Here is a 21417-nt window from a genome sequence, read left to right on the forward strand (position 1 = left end):
ACTGGGTGCCTCCTGGGTTAGTAACAGCTTGAGAATCTGTGTCTGAAATGCCAGGCTGGACAGGAAAGTCACATCTGCCCAGAAGGCCTGGCACACATTACTGTGTTTTTGTGCACTCACCTTCCTGGACCTGTTGAATGTCACTCTCTACCACGTTTACTCTGCATCACATAGCCCAGACAGAGCTTTCTCATTTCAGAGTAAATGACCATGAGTAAAGACAGTCATGCCTTGAACATTTAGTGAAGGTAACTAATTCCATTACCTTGGGTGGAGTGCCCTTTCACAACTGTCAGGCAGCCTAATAGAGGAAACAAGTCACAACGCTAAGGGCAGATGCTGAGACACATCAAAAACTTTGTCTAGTACTAAAGAATGAAGGAAAATCCTAGCCTGGGGCAGATTTATGTAACCGGATGTCAACACATTTCAAAACCTCTTTTGGAATTGCTGACAAAGCCCCAGACATCCGCCGTGTAGTTGGGTGGAAGAGCCGAGCTCTGGTTTGTGCCCAGTATCTGCTACTTATGAGGTGGGACCAGAGACAAATCGGCCTGATAGTTTCTTCATCTCCTAACTGGGGATAATGCCTTTGTTGTGGTGGTCTTGTGAGGATTAAATGAAATCAGACAAGTCATTGTCTGACTTAGTATTCTTGTCGCCTGCTGGCTAGGTGACCTTGGGCAGATTGCCTGTCTTCACAGTTTCTTCATCTCCTGTCATTCTTCAGTCCTTGTCATGACTCTTTGCGCCCCATGGACTGCAGCATGCCAGGCTTCCCTGACCTTCACTACCTCTTGGATTTGCTCGAACTCATGTCCATTGAGTCAGTGATGCCATCCAACCATCTTATCCTCTGTCGCCTCCTTCTCCTCCTGCTCTCAATCTTTTCCCAGCACCAGGGTCTTCTTCATCTCTATCATAGGGATAATCCACACCTCCCAGGTCTGTGTGACAAGTAGTCAATAAATCAGAGTGAGTTGTGTTCATCTAGCATAGAATCCGAGCTATGATTATTCCTACTTATATTGTCCAATCTACTTCCTTTTTCCACTTTCAGAAATGGAAACTTGAAACACATAATCTCCCAAATAATCTCCTAAAATAACAGAAGTTACTTAGAATTGAAAAGTGGAAGGTAGAAGCCTGATTATGCATCAGCTACTTGTTAGGCAGAGATGAAAGCACTGTCTTCAAATGAATTTCCTGCCGACCGTGATGATAAATTAATAGCGAACTATTTAGGCACCGTTTATCTCTAGGGAGCTCTAGTCATTGTGCTGACACAATCTTCACAACATCCTGGGGAAGAGAGGATGAGTGATTTAATCACCGTCTTCAAGAAGATGGAGGGTTATCATCTGGCTGGTGACCAGCTGTTTTCACCACAACCAAAGCCAGATAAAGAGCCAGCAGTCCTAAGTTGCTGTAAAGATCTGAGTTAAACCCTTCAAGATACGTCTTAAAGAGAGTTCCACTCAGGCAGTACTTCATTTCAAAGTACTGAATCATGTGGCTTCTATTTACAGTTTTCCAGTGGCAAAGTGAAAAATGTATTTCTTTACAGTATCTACACAGTTTGGCTTAACACCTGGGTGATTCCTTTGGGCAGGTCTACCCTTGAAACGACTCCAGCCAATTTTCATGACAGGCTACTTGGCAGTTTTCCAGGGACATTCAGAAAAGGCTCTGAGCAGGTCATCCCACGGCTGGGTGAGCTTCAAGCAGCTAACCCAGACCCAGTCTGCAGGTTAAACAATGAAATGGGTTTAGCTACCTGAGCCTGTGAAGGGTGTCCATGTGTTGCACACGAGCGTGTATGTCATTAGAGCAGTTGTAGGACCTTCAAAACCTCAGGTTCTTGGGAGAATGATATATAATTAATTATAATTATAAGCAGTCAACTATCACCCTTCCTTTCTCTGGTTGCCATGATGAATGAAAGGTAAGGTTGCCTTTCTCCTTAAGGGCCTGATTCAGAAATTGCATGTTCCACGTTGATTCCCACCTTCTGGGCTAGAATTAACCCATTTGGCCACATGTAGTCTCAAGTAAGGTTGGGAAATTATTTTACACATATGTTTCCAGGTTTTCACTGAAAATCCCATGACTAAGGAAGTTGAGAATATATATTAAGGAAGGCTAATTGTCTCTGTCACAGTTGGGGATAAAAATAATGCTAGCTGAATGTTATTGAGTACTTACTCTCTGCCAGGCAGTGTCCCTTAAATCATTCAGTCTTCACAAAAAAATGCCATTGGAAGGCATTATTTCCAGGCTTCCCAGGTGGCGACAGAACCCCCCTGTCAATGCAGGAGATGCAAGATACTCAGTTTCCAACCCTGGGTCGAGAAGATCCCCTGGAGGAGGACATGGTAACTCACTCCAGTATTCTTGCCTGGAGAATCCCATGGACAGAGAAGCCTGGCAGGCTACAATCCAAGGGGTCGCAATACCTGACTTTGAGTCACGACTGAAGCGACTGAGCACACATGGACACACATCATTATTCCTATTTACAGATAAAGCAACTGAGGCTTAGAGAGGTTAAGTTACTTGCTATGGTCATACAGCTGAGGCCGAGGCAGGATTCAATCCAGACCCTCTCACTCCAGAGCTTGATATCTTGGGAGTAAAGAAAGAACTAATGATAGAGATGGCAAGCAGGACGGGGGCAGTTTTTATCAGAGAGGTCCTGCACTGTGGGAGGGTGGCAAGTCATGAATCAGAGATGAAGCCCTGCGGGACTGACCAAGCAAAACAGCTTGCTCAGTTCCACCAGCAAGTTGTGGCTTACGTGGGGCAATTTTCTACTGTATTTCCGGAAGTAGTAAGGATGAAGATTGGACCACTATTCCTCTTTGGAGTTTTAAGAATGGAGAGTTAAGGGGCTTTTCCCCAATGTTGGTGGTATGACCACCTCCCCAGCCTAGGCCAGACTTGAGGGGCGAGGGCTCTGGCCTTCTGCCTCCTCCCCACCAGCAGGCACTGCTCTAAATATCTAACGTGCTGTCCCAGAAGGGCCACAGCTGGCTGGGCCAGATGGGGCCACTTCTTTGTGTCACAGTCACAAGTTAGAGGACATTTGAAAACTGTTTTCCAGGGTTTTTTTTTCCTTCTTCTTTTCATGAAAGGGGCTTTTTGTTAGTGCAGTCTTTGTTTAAGGATGATAAAGGGACCATTTTATTGGAATGAATTACTGACGCAAGTGCTGCCAGAGGTCTGAGGGAGAGGACAGCCCTCTGGCTTCACTTCAGCAGGTGAAGGGAAACAACCAGTGGTCGCTGGTCTCAAGGGTACTTGGGAACTTGCTCCATCAGCAGTTTTGAGTTTAGCTGCTGGCTGAAGCTGAGTCCAGGAGAGGCAGTCAGAGAAAGTACTAGCAATAATACTAATAAAACATAAAACCTTTTCCTTTGCACATGAAAAATGTCAAACGATCAGGAATGTTGTCCAGGGCTTACAGAGAATGAACTCTTTCTACCTATTATCAAATTGCTAAGAATCACCTGCAGTGCAGGAAACACAGAAAATGTGGGTTCAATCCCTGGGTTGGGAAGATCCCTTGGAGGAGGAAATGGCAACCTACTCCAGTATCTTCCCTGGAGAATCCCATGGACAAAGGAGCCTGGTGGGCTACAGTCCATGGGGTTGCAAGGAGTCAGACGTGACTTACAGACTAAACAACAAATCACTACTACAAATGGGGCCCCAGTAACAATCTCAGCTCATCTTTCTGAACCCCTGTAAAAGCCAATCCTCTCTGCTAAGCCAAAACTGAATGTTGATGGGGAAAAAGTCAAACATTTGAAAATAAGCCAGGTTCTCAGGGATTCGTGTATACATGGAACATTTAAAGATACTTCAAAATAATTTTCCTCAAGTGGTGCTCAAGGAACTTTAGAAGATACGAAAATGCTAGTAAGCCAAACTTGTACATTTTAACTTGTGCTTTACCCGTGTCTAGAGCATGCAGTGCCAACATAAATTTGTGAAGACATATGGGTTGATAGTATATTTGGGCCCATAATCTCATCTGCTGTTTTACTGAGACTCCAAGACCCAGTGCATTTAAAATCTGTTGGATGAATCAGCATTTCTTAGGAAGCCTCTTTTAAAATACGGCTATTTGCAAACAGTGGCAAGGAATGCGACATTTAAATCAATTGACCGTGAACTCTTCAGAGTTCAAGAAAATCATTAAGGGCTGATAAAGTCAATAGAAGTTTGGGTAAGAGTAAAAATACCCCTTGATATTGTTTGAAGGCATGTAATACCAATCAGTTCTAAGTGACTGACCCCCAAATATTGATAAAGAAACAGGTGCCTAAGGGCAGCTGCCAGTGGTCAAGCTGTGGGAGGGCCAGACTCTGGGTTCCTCCAGGCCTCTCCTCTGACAAGCAAGGTGAGCTGCGGGAAGGCTGTCACCTGTGCCTACAAGAACAACATGCACTTTTTAGAGAGGAAGACAAGCTTCCTAGTCCATAAAGCAAGGATCCTAAGATCTGGCCTGTTTATCTCACAAGTGAGGCATCCTTCTAAAGATGTTGTACCAATTTTGGGTGGTGGCCTTACTCTTTAGGGAGAACAGCGCCCTGCAGGGCTGGTGGGGAGGAAATGTCCACAAGTGTTGACAGGCAGAGTTTCTAAATGCAAACTTCCCTGAACCTCCACTTGAACCAAATGTGCCCCCTCCCAGCTGTTATTCATGCACAGATTCTGTACACCTTCTACATGACAACTGTAACCAATTATTTGTATTTGTTGCCTAATTGATATGATCTCGCACAGTCTGTTATAAACCCAAGGCTGTGACATATTCCAACAGCGAATCCTCAGTTCCTTGAATTTCCAAGGCACAAAGTAGGTACATGATCAATACCAGTGAATATATCAATGAATGCTGAGAGAAATGGAAGATGCCTGCACCAGAGAGAACTTGCTTACACCAAAACTCAGTCACGATCCTCTGATTTTCTAAACCTGGCCTTTTATGTTACTCTTCTACCTGAAGTCTTCTAGGAAGAGAGGGAGTGGCCAGGATGCTGATGCTGGGGTCAGTTGCTCATTCAGCCACAGTGGCCGCAGATTCTCCCATCAGTGATAACACCTCTGAAGGTAAATATTCAGAAGCTATATAGTAGGCAAAGACCACCACCACTTGCAACAGGCCAGCAGCCCCAGAGATCAATTTGGGGGAGGAAAAGCATGCACGTGAGTCCATCTTTTCACATTCTCTGCAAAATCTTTCAAGCCATGCTAAGGTGTGATGAGAGACTATCCGAGTGTAGAAAAGCCTGTGAAATACCTGCCAACCCATACACAGACAGGTGGCAGTTAAGTTTTTTGATTTTCTGAGGTCGATTTAGCTACTTTCTAAGTAGATAAAAAAGGAAAAATCATCACCCAAAAAGTACATTCTGCTAGCATTTCCCCGAACATGACCCTTCCTAGCTGCAGACAAACACAGGAAGTACAGCCTGTCACTAAAATGAATAGAAACAGTTTCCAACTTAGTGAACTACAAATCCTACTTTTTTCCCCACAACGGTGGAAAGGGTAAGTAATTTAATGATATTTGCTTTGAATTTGTGTTATTTTCCAAATGGTGATAAACTGGAAGGATGTTAGTCATTAAACATTAAAATTTTATTTTGGTTGTAATTAAATTTATTTTAAACTAACATTTTCTATTTATTGGAAGCTCTATAGTAGTGATAGAAAAGCATATCATATAATCAGAACTCCAGACTATGGAAAACAACTATTAGTAAGGAAAGAGTTCTTTTATTTTTTCTTTGATACTTATTCTTAAAAAAGAAACAAACAAAACTCCCTCAATGATCTACACTCTTTTGCTGCAATTCAGGCCTTCAAGAGTGTAAAATCTATAAAATGGGGTTCTCAGAAGCAGTAGCACCAGTTAAATATTATAAGAAGTGCTTATTTTAGGTGCTTGAAATTAAAACAAAAATCAGTATTTCAGCAAATCTAAATTTACCTGATGTGCCTTCAGTGGTCTGAATTAAAGCATTATTATACCAATTATGCAAAGTAAATCAAGACACCTCAAAAAAAGGTGGCATAGTTAAGAAAATGTCAATTTAATCATTTACTTTAGCAGGCAAGCAATTTGTAAACATTCAGTAGCGGCAGCATCCAAGTTACAAACAATTTAAAAAGAAACCAAGATTAGTGATTATAATTTTTCCTTCCCTTTCCCCAGAAAAAAGAAAAAGAGAGAAAAGATTTGGAAGTAAATGACTTAAAACACTACAAACGCTGAACATTCAGTTATGTCTTCTATCAGCCTTCTATGCGTCCTCTCCCTGTGTTGTATTTTTAAAGGTGTATCTACTCCTAAAATGCATCATCTTGCAATAACTGGTACGTGAACATCTGCAATCTAGGAAGTGGTTCCTGCACATGTATGTGCAGGCAGGATCTCAGTTTAAATCCCATTTGCAAAGGGAATATTTATATCTTGATTCAACGCTTCTTTGACTTCGAGGGGCAGGGTGTCAAAAAGGTGATCTTCCACCACAAGCCCACTCTTCTTGAGCAGGCGACACTGGCCCAGCTGGGCTGGCAGGCGGTCCAAGCAATTCCCCTTTAGCTCCAGCTGGGTGAGCTGTGACAGCTGACCGATTTTCTCTGGGAGGGATGTGATGCAGTTTTGCCCCAGATTCAAAGTCCTCAACTTAACACATTTAAACAGCTGTTTCGGCAGAACGTCCACTTTGTTCCCCGTGATATGCAAATGCTGCAGGTTCTGAAGCAATCCTATTTCTATTGGGATCATGGAAATGTTGTTGTAACTCACATCTAAGCATCTGAGTTTCTGTAAACTAAACACTGCCACTGGTAGGGATTCCAGCTTGTTGTTAGAGAAATAAAGTGACTCCAAGTTTTTGACGTGGGTGATGGAGGGTGGAATGGTGACAATTTTATTATGCCATAATTTTAAACAAGTCAGTCGTTTTAAATGCTGGAAACTGATGATTTCTTCAATTGTGCGGATGTTATTTGACTTTAAATCCAGTTCCTGTAAGTTAGAGAGGCTGAAAATAGCATGTGGAATTCTCTCTAGCTCACAGTTCTGGAGTTCAAGCTCGGCAACATTCATCATTTTCTTAAGGCTGTTCAGTACCAGGAGTTTAGTGCCGTCATTATGAATGACTAACTTGGTGAGATGTGGGGCCACATCAGTAATGTTGGAGGGGACTTTGGTCAAATTGCTCTTCACGTGGAGGATCTTAAGGTGCCGCAACTCTCGGAGAGATTCGAGGCCTATCATCTTATTGTTTTCAGAGTTCAAATTGCCTATCAAGTACAGTTCGCGAAGGTTTTTGAGCAGATACACCCAGGCAGGAATTTCCGCCACATCAGTGAACTTCACGTGAAGGCATCTCAAGTGATCGCGGAGAAAGCTGAAAGCAGTCTGCTCCACTTTTGCAGGGCAGTGGCACAGGTGAAGCTCTTGGAGATTAGTCATCTGAGAAATCTTAGCAGGAAGTTTAGCTTCTGGAATCAGCTCGAGTTTTAGCACATCCAGGTCTGTGAGGTCAAAGACAGCATCAGGCACGCCTGACAGCATAAACAAATGCAGCTCCTGCTTGTCCTGGGCGTTGCGTGACACGTGCTGCCTCAGTTTTTCAAATGTCCACTCGTGGTTCAAACTAATTTCCCGAAGTTTATTTTCACTGACTTCTGACAAGAACACCCCAAAACGCTTGGAATAGAGCTGGTCATACTGGTCTACCATGTGGAGAAGGAACGCAAAATCATTTTTGACATCTGGAATGTCACTGAAACTGCTCTCTTCTCTGACTTTTTCAAAAGAATATTCCTTCAAAGGAATCCTGAATAACCAGAAGAGAGTGTAGAGGCAGATAAAACCATACACACAAATGATGGATATGTAACTGATGAGCAGCTTTTTCAGCATGTACGCCATGTTGTGGGTGCACTCGAACACCTCGTAACCGGTCAGGTGCTCCACTTTGGGCTTGCAGACGTGTTCAAAGCTGATTGCGTTGACAAAATTTGCTGTGTAGCAGAGAATAAAAATGAATTTGGCCGTTTTGATAACTGTTTGGACCACATAGAGTTTATAGATCAGGTCACTGTCTTCCACGTGAGCACGGAACTTCCGCACTTTCTCGAACAGGGCTTTGGCCTGTTCCCCATCCTTTTTATCCAGGATGGTCATGCTGGGGACTTCGATCACGGGCTTCTCGGCTGAAAATTTGAACCCAGTCTTGTTGATCATCGGGGTGCTGGCGCTGGGGCTCCCTTCATCACTGCTGGTAGACACATGCTTTGGTAGAGTCTGGGCACCTGTTATTCTCTGCTTGTTTTCCTCCGAGTCTTCACACGCTGTCTCAGACAACGCTTTAGTAGTCCAAGGAGATTCAAAGCACTTTCCTAAGATCGAAACGAAATGCTCTACTTTTGAGCACGTTTTGGGATATTTGAACCAAAAGTTGCTACTGACCATGAGAATAATAGTATGTATAAGAGCAAGATATGGAAAGTACTTGGAATACCACGGAAGGGCCAGATGGTAACACATCTGATTAATAAATACATATTGCTGAAAATCCAAGTTTGTTTTTCGGCCTGTTGGGTCTCTCTTCTCTTTCTTGGCCTCCTGATTTGGAACCGTGGGATCTGCATGAGGATATGTGGCTCTGAGAGGTATGTCAGGTGTCACAGCAGATGCGCCAAAGGAAATCTCATTTGCCATCCGCCCGTCTCGGTCTTGGTCTGTGGCTGATTCCATCCTGGGGATGTTGGTGGCAGCGTCGGCATGTCCTGGCGCAGCGTGCGCCTTGGAACCCACAGGCGCTGGCAGCACCGGCAAGCAGACCACCTGATCTTTGGTAAGTTGCATGGTTCCTGCAAAGATGGCTACCATCAGCATGACGACAGCCAGGTAATCCATAAACACGTCCCACCATGGTTTCAGGATTCGGTAAGTTGGCTGAATGTCATTAAGTGAAGCAACTTCCGCAAGGGTAAACATTCCTAGAAAACAGGCAAACAAAAGATGTTATGACACAGATGCAAAAGAAACATTAAGTGGCAAAATGCTATTTCTAGCCTCTTCTTCCAGCCTCTCCAGTCAGCCAACCTCCCTTGCACTCTACTCCTCCTACGCACTGTTTCCTCTGCCTGGAATACTTCCTCCCCGCCTCCCTTCACGAGGCTATCAGGTTTATGGTGCCTTTCCCAGGACGCCCTCCCTGATTCCTAGTCTGGGTGAGGTGCTTCTTTGATGTGCTCTCACAGAACTACATACCTCTATCCATCACAGCCCTTATTACACTAGTAGAACCAACTGTTGACTTGTCTGATCCTCCCTAAGATTCTCAGTTCCACACGCAGAGGGATCATGTCCATCTTCCTTACTGTTATACAGCCAATGCTTGACACACAGTTGATGCTCAATCAATAAGACATTGTTTTAGTTCTTGATCATCACCTTTATCACCATCATCATAATCACCAAAATTCCTCAAGAACATTTATCCATGGTCTACATACGGCACTGGGAAGAAGAGCATTTTATTAAACTTAATTGCCACCACGAGCAACCTGGACCCACACGAGAATAAAAATTATTAGCCAGTCCTTAAGGAACACACGGCAAAGAAGCTGTGGGATCCTTGTAACCACTGACATTTTGCAGCTATCAAAGCTTCAGTGGTGGTTTTCAAGCACCTTACACTCGGGACAGGTTTTGATCCCGAGAGAGAGAAGAGAAGGCTGACTGTTTTCCTAGAGGAGGTAGAAAATAAAAGATGGAGGGTGGAGAACACAGCAGCAGGGTACTGTAAGGTCACACTGACCCCGAATGGTCACCAGCTCTGCCCCATGCATCCTAGCAAGGGTGATAACACCCGAAAAACCAACACCAGCACGCAATGATTCCAGCCTCAGATGGCTCTTTTCTAGCATGCTGCCCACAGCAGCCACTCCCCACCAAGGGTTTTGTGCCCCTGCCATTTCCTCCAGCCCATTTCCTTTTTTTTTCTGTTGAACTCTGACTTATTCTTCAAGTCCCAGCTCAAGCACTACCTCTTTCTCAAGTTCCTATTGTACCCTCTAAAAATAATCTATTTCCAGTGTTGGCCTCTTCAACTAGCTCTTGAGCTCCTACTGGGTAGAGACTATGTCTTATTCACCCTTGGATCTACCATGTCCTACTCTCTCCCCTTAAGAGCAGAGAAGGCAGTGAGTAGTGATGATGATGAGGAGGAGGAGGGTGATAATGATAGCAGCTATCATTTGTCATCTTCCTTCCGTATACCAAGTACCATACCAGGAGCTCTGTATCTTCATAATCCCCTGCTTCTGTACACAGCACATTCCTGAAATGAACGTATTAAATTTGAAGCTTTGGGGGCTGAGGGAATGATTCCACTTCCAAAATGCTACACAGTCTTATAAAATCCACCAGAACTCCTAAAATTAAAAATACAGATAATACTGAAGATGTGAGGATGTGGAGCAATTAGAACTCAAACACTTCTGGTGGGAGTATGAATTTATACAAATATGCTGGGAAATTTTTTTTAATATCTACCCAAACTGAATATATGCATACTCTATGGCCTAGCACTCCCACTGCTAAGTATACACCCGTGAGAAATACATATACCCATCAAAAGACATGAATAAGCAATCACAGCAGCACTCTGCAACACCCCTAAACTGGATTATCCAAACGTCCATCAGCACTGGAAAAGAAAAATCAGATGTGGTGCATTTACAAAGTGGAACATCACGCAGTAACGAGAATGAATGATCTGGTTATGTGGGTGTGTTCAGTTTATAAAATGTGATCTATACACTTGGGCTATGTACCTTTTTTGGTATGCATGCTTTAATAAGGAGCTTCAAAAAGAAATGGTAAAAGAAGCTACAGCAGAAACAGCTGCCCTAGGAATGTGCTGGGACACCACATTGAGGCTTTCCCTCACCCCTGTCCCAAGGCACACCCAGGCCAGCTGGGGTCACAGGCCGGGAGAGTCAGGAACTTCCTCCAGCAGTCTGCCCTTACTGTCCTCTCCCTGGCCTGAGAGGAAGGGCCTGCTCTCCCTGGGGTAAAATCTCCCACAGAAAAGAGGGTGCAGAGGTAAGAATATACAATATGCAAAAGCTCTAGTTGCTAACAGTTGAACATACACAGATGGAACATTGCCTGGATTCCATCTAACCTTCACAACATTACTCTAAGCTGCCTAAGTGTTATTGCTTTCCTTTGACAAGCAAAGACATAGGCTCTCAGGAGTTAAGTTGTGCAAGTCAAATAATTAGTGGTGGAGCCTGGGCTTAAAATCTGATTTAAGGCCAAACCACCTGTTCTTTCTACTAGATTCTAAGGTCTCTTCCTTAGATGTTTGCAGTGCTTTACAGTTTGCAAGCTACTTTTCCATAAAATGTCTCAACTGATTCTCACAATAACTATTTTTTGCCCATTACTATTGCCCAAGGATATGAAGAAACCTGAGGCACAAAAATCTTAAGTGACCTTCCTGAGCCAATTAAGTGACAGAGCTAACAGAATCTTTCATCTTCAAATCTCTTTCTCTATCACAGTGACTGTGCTCTTGGTTAAGGCTTGGCTGTTGAAGGAAGGACCTTCTCACTGTTGTCCTTGGCTTTGAGGAGACAGAGGAATGAAATTATGTAATCAACACCTTCCCTAGAACAACCATTCATGACATTCACTCAGAATTCAAAAAAAACATGCGTCAGGCACCATGGAGGAGAAGATAGAAATGGTCCCTCAAGGAGCTCCTGCTCAAATGGTAAATGACAAGCAATAAGTGTATTATTATGACATGGTAAGAAAATTGCTCTTACCTGGTTAATACAAAGTATAGGGGAGGCACAGAACAGCACAAACTTAGAGCCACACTGGGTAAATGGGAGGACTGCAGAGATCTGGTTTTTCAGATGAGACTAGAAGGATGAGAACTTCCATGGAGTTGTGGGGAGTAGAGGAATATAATTTTGGCAGAACAAATAGCAAGTCAATGGCACAGACACATGGGAGAAATTATATTACAGAAATTATAAGGAATTCTTGTTGTTCAGTTGCTAAGTCGTGTCCGACTCTTTGTGACCCTATGAACAGCAGCACGCCAGGCTTCTCTGTCCTTCACTATCTCCCTGAGTTTGCTCAAACTCATGTCCACTGAGTCAGTGATGCCATCTAACCATCTCATTCTCTGTTGCCCTCTTCTCTTGCCCTCAGTCTTTCCCAGCATCAGGGTCTTTCCCAGAGTCAGCTCTTCTCATCAGGTGGCCAAATAATTGGAGCTTCAGCATCCGTCCTTCCAAGGAATATTCAGGGTTGATTTCCTTTAGGATTGACTGGTTTGATCTCCTTGCTGTCCAAGAGGCTCTCAAGCATCTTCTCTACCACCACAGTTCAAAAGCATCAATTCTTCGGTGCTAAGCCTTCTTTAAGGTCTAGTTCTCACATCTGTACATCCTAATGTTATTCTATTATTAGTCTAGTATGTCTCTGTATAGATACCACATTTAATGGGTAAGTCAAGAGATGGAAACCAAGGATGGTTTCAATGAAGTTATAAGGAAGTGCCTGGGCCATAGGCAGGAAACCAGTAGTTTTTTGCAATGTCAACCATTGACTAGGTCTTATCTTGAATACAGGACTTCAATTAACGTGTCCGTTCTCCAATTTCACCTATCAAAAACGGGGTGGGAAACTGGAAGTGTTTCAACCACTACCTGAATTAAAGATGCAGCGGCACTTTGAAAATAAAAATTGCTCTTCATATATAGTATACATGTGTGTGTACAAAGTACATTAACTACATGTTCATATAACATAGTTTATTAAGTCTCTTATGATACTCAAGTGACTTTTTTCTAATCTAAAAGTCAAGTTAATGAGGGAGGAGACTGTATTTAGATATCTTGAAGCTTGATCTCCTTAGCCATTAGTCAGAAATGGCTATCAATGGTTATTAGGGGATTTTTTTTTTTAACCTGAAGAAGTCACATTAATAAATACTAATTGCATACATGCTTTGAGTTCCCCTTTATATATCTTCAAGAATTACATTATAAGTAAGTAGATTTCACATTCTAAGACTTCTCTATGGCACATACGAAAATCAGCTTAATATCCCATAAGCAAATATTTCTCATGGATGGTGAGGAAGCTTTTTGTACTAAAGTTGAAAGGGGGAAGTTACTAGACTTTGGTTGGACAAAGATGAATCAGAAAATTATAGAGAATGGGTCTATATTATTTTATGATATAGGATTCTATTTCTTATCTTATGGCCAATGATAGTGGAATAAACCAACAACTAACAGTCAGATTCAGAAATTAGAAATTATGATGGTTTGACAACCCTGTGACTATACTAAATTAAGCACTGAACTGTATACCTTAAAGGGCTTCCCTGTTGCCTCAGACAGTAAATAATTTGCCTCCAATGTAAGAGACCTGGGTTCAAGCCTTGGGTTGGGAAGATCCCCTGGAGAAAGAAATGGCAACCCACTCCAGTATTCTTGCCTGGGAAATTCCACGGACTGAGGAGCCTGGTGGGCTACAGTCCCTGGGGTCACAAAGAGTCAGACATGGCTGACTGACTATCACTGTACACCTTAAATGGGTAAAATTTATAGTATATGAACTGTATCCCAGTAAAACTATTAAAATTTAGAAGCTAGACCTCAATCTTTGTTATTTTATTGCCTAAACTAATTCTCAGCAGAAACAGGAAAGTGAAAGTAAATAGGAGTATAGCCTCATTGTTGGCTGGACTACATATATTCTAAGTGCAAATATGTTTCTAAATGACTGCTATGCTATTATGATTGAACAGAACTGGTTCTGGAGACAAATCTTTAGCATTTTATTCATCTTCTCTGAGCATCCATGCCTCACCTATAAAATCTTGCTATCAACATCTACCTCTCGAGGTCATGTGGGCCAGGTATTGGAAATGCCTAATTCAGGGTCTGACACAAAGTAAGACCCAAAGACGTCTGCTGAATCAGAATGCAGAGCAGAAATCGAGGCCATCTTAATCAGTCTTTAATGAAAATGATTAGGCCAAATTCTTGAATTTTGAACTTAGCATGTAGCACTATGTACACAGAATTCATTCTTAAAAAAAAAAAGAAAGAAAATTTTGCATTCAATTTCACTTATTCATTCAAAAACATTTCAATTAAAATTATTTATATTAGGATGTGGCAAATTATCCTAGAAAGAACACAACTTTTATCCAAAGAGACCAGGATTCAAATCCTGCTCTTTTTTTCTGTTTATTAGCATGTAAATGTGGCAGTATTTGCTGGAAAACTTATATTAATGAGATTATTCTTAGTATAAAGAAAAAGTCTAGCATTAAAACAGAAAAAATATAATCATCTACCCCTATTAAAAAGGAAAAAATGGGAGAACAAGATGGCGGAGGAGTAGGTGGACGTGGAGTACATCTCTCTCCACGGATACATCAGGAATACACCTCAGACACAGAAGTGCATGCAGAACACCAGCTGGGAGCGGACAGGAGGACCTGACCAGTGGGAAAGAATATATAGAACCATGCAAAACTCAGTAGGAGGAAGGAACTAGGGGGAAAAACAGGAGTATTAATAGGACTGGACCTACCCTCGGCAGCTGGGGGAACTGAAGCAGGGGTCTGATTTCCACAGCAGAGCAATTGTCTGAGTCAGAAGAAAAACATTAAAGGCTGAGATTGAAACAGTTGATCTGTGGCAGCCTAAATGGAATGAGAATCAGACAGTACTTGCTGCAACCATACATACGCCAGGCAGAAACGCAGGTCTCCTGGAAGGGGCAGCGGCTGGGAGCTGGAGTTTAGGGATTGTGGAGCAATCCCAAGGTGAGGGCTGCTGTTGACTGCGGAAAGACCAAGGGAGGGGATGTGAGGGAGGAGATCGTGATGGGAAATGCCTGTGGAGGAAAGGCAGGCAGCCATGCAAGCAAGGCGATACTGCTTAGTCACATGTATGGGGTGGAACCATCACCATAGCCCCTCTCTCTCCACACGCCAGCATCAGCGGCTGAATAGAGGCTGACCATCAAACGCCTGACACTCTGAACTACAGAGTAGGACCCCACCCAGGGGGCTCCTTTAAGGGCCTGATGCGCTGATCTCCGGGGGGGGGGAATGGAGGGGGGTGCCCTCTATATGCCTGATGTACCGAGCAACACAGAAGGACCCCAGGCAAAGGATCCCTCTAAGTGCCTGAACTGGCAAAGCTACGGAGAAAGACTGGCCAAAGAGGCCTTCTGATCGCCAGGTGTAAGAGGCTCGAAAAAAACTCTGTAGGGCCATAACTCCTGCCGCAGAGGCAGTTTGCGTCCCTGTAAGCCAAGGAGCTGCACCACCTTCACGCTCAACTCTCACTGGGGCAGAGCTGCCACAGGCAAAGAAAAAAGTCTCGTGTTTATGCCTGCAGGGTCACTTCAGTCCTGTCCGACTCTACTATCCTGTAGACTGTGGCCTGCGAGGCTTCTCTGTTAGGGTGGGGGCTCTCCAGGTAAGAATGCTGGAGCGTATTGGCCAATACTGGTTGCCCTACCCTTCTAGAGCACTATATTTCCTGCTGCCCTAGCCACCAACCCCCGAGTACCTGGTGCTGCCAGAACCCCTGCGGCCCAAGCAGCTGCACCACCTCCACACCTGGCCCTCACAGGGGCAAACCCAAGTCCTCCAGGGCAGCCTCAGGAGCCCAGTGGACAACCGACATGCAAATAAAACCACAGTTGAAACCCAGGGGCAGTGTGGCTAAGGAAGAAGACCCAAAACCTTCCTATGAGCTGTACCAGCTGCAGATTAAATCCACATGATTGACTAAGCAGACTCTGTGTCTATGGAATATATAAAAGGCCACTGAGAGCTCCCACAAAAGAAAACGCACTAGCTCTGATAGCTGTGGACCCTGGAGGCAAGAACACACAGGAGCAGGACCAGATTAGAGTCTGAGCGGCCCCCACAGCAGGTCCAGAGACCAGCACCGTGTTGGAGGGCATCCTAGGGAGGGGAGGTGGACTATGACTCCCAGTGCAGCAAAGGACTCTGACAGCAGTGACTCAAGAAAAACATTTAGTATTCTTATTTTTTGACTTGTTCTGTAGATTCTTTTGGGTTTTTTTTTTTTCTTTTTCCCTCCTCTCTGTTGTAGTTGTTGATTTTACTGGCACTAAGAAATCCAATTAAACTTTTGAGCTTTTTTTTTCTTTTTCCTTAGTCACATTTTTCATTGTTGTCATAAACCTCTACGTTGGGCTTTTGCAGTTCTGTGGAGTTTTCCTTTTTTTCCCCTTTTTTCTTTCTTCTTCCATTTTTTTTTTCTTTTCTCTTTTTTTAAAATTTTAATTTTTTTAAACATATTACATTTTTTCTACATTTATTCCTTCGTTTGCCTTTCCTACCGTTCTTTTCTCCTTGCAGTGAATCTTAAATGTATATAAATCTTCTTCATCTTCCTCTATTTAACTTTGCATATCTCCACTTTCTTTCTTTCCTTTCCTCTCAATGTATTTGTTAGTTTTGTTTTCATTGATTTATTCCCCACTTGGCACCTTGCTTTAGTTTTGTTTTCCAGTTTGTGCTTAAGTTAGTTTTGTTCTTAACTGGTAAATATAATTTTTTACTTCTTTTGTTCCCTGGATCAATCTACTGTACTTTATTTATGTTGGACTGTTTTCACTTTGCTCATGGGTGTATATGTATATGTGTATATTCTATTATTTTAATTATTATTTGCCTGATTTTGTAACTGTCATTTGTCGGGGGTTCATCTTTGGTTTCTCATTTTTGGATATTTGTTTTACTTTCCCTTAATGCCAAAACAAACCACTTGTGGAATCTTCATTCCTGACCAGAGATCAAACCCTGAGCCTTTGGAGTGGGAACACTGACTCCAAGACTCTAGACTACCAGAGAACTAACTCTAGGGAGTATCAAATAGTGAGAACTCACACAAAGGAAACCACTTGAATACAAGACCCGGCATCACTCAACCACCAGTAGCACCCTGTGCAGGACGCCTCATCTAAAAAACAAACAAAACAAAAATGCAAACCCAATCATCAGCAGACAGGAGTACCACCTCACTTCAGCCTTGCCCATCAGAGGAAAAACAAACAAACAAACAAAAACTCAGCATAAATCTCACTCTATGAAGCTCACACAAACCACTGGACCAACCTTAGGAGGGCAGAAACCAAAAGGAAGAAAGAATTCAACCTTCTTCAAGGAAAGAATTCAACTTTCTGTGAAGACTGGGAAAAGACCTCAAACATAATAACTTAAAAAAAAAAAAGAAAAGGCAGAGAAACACTGCACAAATGAAGAAACAAACTAGAAACACAGAAGTCCAAATAAATGAAGAGGAAACAGGAAAATTACCTGAAAAAGAATTCAGAATAAAAACAGTAAAGATGATCAAAAACCTTGAAAACAAAATGGAGGAAGTGCAAGAACCAATTAATAACGACCTAAAAGAGAGAAAGAATAAGCATGCAGAGACAACACAATTACTGAAATTAAAAATACTCTAGAAGGAATCAATAGCAGAATATCTGAAGCAGAAGAATGAATCAGTGAGCAGGAAGATAAAACGGTGGAAATAACTTCTGAAGAGCTGAATAAAGTAAAAAGAATGAAGAGAGATGAGGACAGTCTCAGAGACTTCTGGGACCATATCAAATGCACCAATATTCAAATTATAGGGGTCCCAGAAGAAGAAGAGAGAAAGAAAGGGTATGAGAAAATTTTTGAAGAGATTATAGTTGAAAATTTCCCCAACATGGAAAAGGAAATAGCCAATCGAGTCCAAGAGGCACAAGGAGTCCCATACAGGATAAACCCAACGAGAAACACGCCAAGACACATACTAATCAAACTAACAAAGACTAAACACAAAGAAAGAATATTAAAAGCAGCAAGGGAGAAGCAACAAGTAACATACAAGGGAAACCCCATACAATTAACAGCTAATCTTTCAGCAGAAGCTCTGCAGGCCAGAAGGGAATGGCAGGATATATTTAAAGTACTGAAAGGGAAAACTCTACAACCAAGATTACTGTACCCAGCAAGGATCTCATTCAAAATTGATGGAGAAATAAAAAGCTTTTCAGACAAGCAAAAGTTAAGAGAATTCAGTACCACCAAACCAGCTTCACAACAAATGTTAAATGGACTTATATAGTCATTTAGGCTTATATATGGGCTGAATGGATACAAAAAACAAGACTCATATATATGCTGTCTACAAGAAACCCACTTCAGACCTCAAAACACATAAAGACTGAAAGTGAGAGGATGGAAAAATACATTCCTTGCAAATGAGAAGTGAAAAAAAACTGGAGTGGCAATCCTCATATCAGACAACATAGACCTTAAAATAAAGAAGATTATAAGAGGTAAGGAAAGACACTACATAATGATCAGGGGATCAATCCAAGAGGAAGACATAACAATTGTAAATATCTATGCACCCAACATAGGAGCACCTCAATACTAAGACAAAACTAACAGACATAAAAGGAGAAATTGACAGTAACACAATAATAGTAGGAGACTTTAACACCCCACTCACACCAATGGACAGATCATCAAAAGAGAAAATTAATAAGGAAACACAAGTCTAAATGACACATTAGATGAGATGGATCTCATTGATATCTTCAGGACCTTCCATCCAAATGTAGAATACACCTTCTCAAGTGCACAGGGAACATTCTCCAGGATAGACCACATGTTGGGTCACAAATCAAACCTCAGTAAATTTAAGAAAACTGAAATTGTATCAAGCATCTTCTCTGACCACAATGCTATGAGACTAGATATCAATTACAAGAAAAAAACTATAAGAAATATAAACACATAGAGATTAAACAACGCGGTTCTAAATAACCAACAGGTTACTGAAGAAATCAAAAGGGACATCAAAAATTTCTAGAAACAAATGACAACGAAAACACAACAACTCAAAACCTATGGGATGCAGCAAAAGCAGTTCTAAGAGGGAATTTTACAGCAATACAATCCTACCTCAAGAAACAAGAAAAACATCAAATAGACAACCTAACTTAACACCTAAAGCAACTGGGAAAAGAAGAAGAAAAAAACCCTGAAATTAGTAGGAGGAAAGAAATCATAAAGATCTGAGCAGAAATAAATGAAAAAGAAATGAAAGAAACAATGGTAAAGATCAATACAACTAAAAGCTGGTTCTTTGAGAAGATAAGCAAAATTGACAAACCCTTAGCCAGACTCATCAAGAAAAAAAGAGAGAAGAATCAAGTCAACAAAATTAGAAATGAAAAAGGAGAGGTTACAATACACAATGCAGGAATACAAAGGATTATAAGAGACTATTATGAACAACTATATGGCAATAAAATAGATAACCCAGAAGAAATGGACAGATTCTTAGAAAAGTTCAATCTTCTTCCAAGACTGAACCAGGAAGAAATAGAAATTATGAACAACCCAACTACAAGCATTGAAATTGAAGCTGTGATCAAAAATCTCCCCAAAAAACAAAAGCCCAGGACCAGATGGCTTCACAGGAGAATTCTATCAAACATTCAGAGAAGAGCTAATACCTATCCTTCTAAAACTCTTCAAAAAATTGCAGAGGAAGGAACACTTCCAAACTCATTCTACCAGGCCACCATCACCCTGATATCAAAACCAGACAAAGACAACACAAAAAAAGAAAACTACAGGCCAATATCACTGATGAACATAGATGCAAAAATCCTCAACAAAATTCTAGCAAACAGAATTCAGCAACACATCAAAAAGCGCATACACCATGATCAGGTTGGGTTTATTCCAGGGATGCAAGGATTCTTCAGTATGTGCAAATCAATCAATGTGATACACCATATTAACAAACTGAAAGATAAAAACCATATGATCATCTCAATAGATACAGAAAAAGCCTTTGACAGAATTCAGCACCCATTTGTGATTAAAACTATTCAAAAAATGGGCACAGAAGGAGCGTACCTCAATATAGTAAAAGCCATATATGATAAGCCTACAGCAAACATTATTCTCAATGGTGAAAAACTGAAAGCATTCCCCCTAAATCAGGAACAAGACAAGGGTGTCCCTTTTTGCCACTATTATTCAACATAGTTCTGGAAGTCCTAGCTATAGCAATCGGAGAAGAAAAAGAAATAAAGGAATCCAGATCAGAAAAGAAGAAGTAAAGTTCTCATTGTTTGCAGATGACATGATACTGTACATAGAAAACCCTAAAAATAGTATCAGAAAATTACTAGAGCTAATCAGTGAATTTAGCAAAGCTGCAGGATACAAAATCAATACACAGAAATCACTTGCATTTCTATATACTAACAATGAAAAATCAGAAAGAGAAAGGAAGGAATCAATTCCATTCACCATTGCAACAAAAAGAATTAAATATCTAGAAGTAAACTTACCTAAGGAGACAAAAGAACTGTACACAGAAAATTATAAGACAATAATGAAAGAAATCAAAGATGACATAAACAGATAGAGAGATATTCCATGTTCCTGAGTAGGAAGAATCAATACTGTGGAAATGACTATACTGTAGACCAAGTGCAGTCTACAGATTTAATGCAATCCCTTTCAAATTACCAATGGCATTTTTCACAGAACTAGAAGAAAAAAATTCACAATTCATATGGAAACACAAAAGACCCCAAATAGACAAAGCAGTCTTGAGAAAGAAGAATGGAGCTGGAGGAATCAACCTTCCTGACTTCAGATTGTACTACAAAGCTACAGTCATCAAGGCAGCATTGTACTTGCACAAAAACAGAAATATAGACCAATGGAACAAGATAGAAAGCCCAGAAATAAACCCATGCACCTATGGGTATCTTATTTTTGACAAAGGAGGCAAGAATATACAATGGGGCAAAGACAGCCTCTTCAATAAATGGTGCTGGGAAAACTGGACAGCTTCATGTAAAAGAATGAAATTAGAACTCTTCCTAACACCATACAAAAAGATAAACTCAAAATGGATTAAAGACCTAAATGTAAGACCAGAAACTATAAAACTCTTAGAGGAAAACAGGCAGAACACCCAATGACATAAACCAAAGCAAGATCCTCTATGACCCACCTCCTAGAGTAATGGAAATAAAAACAAAAGGCAACAAGTGGGACCTGATTAAACTTAAAAGATTTTGCTCAGCAAAGGAAACTATAAGCAAGGTGAAAAGACAAACCTCAGAATGGGAGAAAATAATAGCAAATGAAACAACTGACAGAGGATTCATTTCCAAAATATACAAGCAGCTCATACAACTCAATACCAGAAAAACAAACAACCCAATCAAAAAGTGGGAAAAAGACCTAAACAGACGTTTCT

The 21417-nt window shown here is 41.5% G+C and overlaps 1 protein-coding gene across 3 annotated transcripts in view; it reads right to left on the reverse strand.

Annotated features, from left to right (window-relative positions):
• Window positions 1-6083: 6083 nt before the first annotated feature.
• The window catches only part of LRRC8D (leucine rich repeat containing 8 VRAC subunit D), a 129334-nt gene continuing 114000 nt past the window's right edge, over window positions 6084-21417 (reverse strand). For all 3 annotated transcript variants that reach the window (XM_043876920.1, XM_043876919.1, XM_043876921.1), the window contains exon 2: window positions 6084-9030. In XM_043876920.1, coding sequence (XP_043732855.1) covers window positions 6452-9028 — 2577 coding nt within the window. In that variant the 5' untranslated portion in view covers window positions 9029-9030 and the 3' untranslated portion in view covers window positions 6084-6451. The remainder of the gene's footprint in view (window positions 9031-21417) is intronic.

The sequence above is a fragment of the Cervus elaphus genome, chromosome 20 (assembly GCF_910594005.1).
Source record: "Cervus elaphus chromosome 20, mCerEla1.1, whole genome shotgun sequence".
Taxonomy (NCBI): Eukaryota; Metazoa; Chordata; class Mammalia; order Artiodactyla; family Cervidae; genus Cervus; species Cervus elaphus.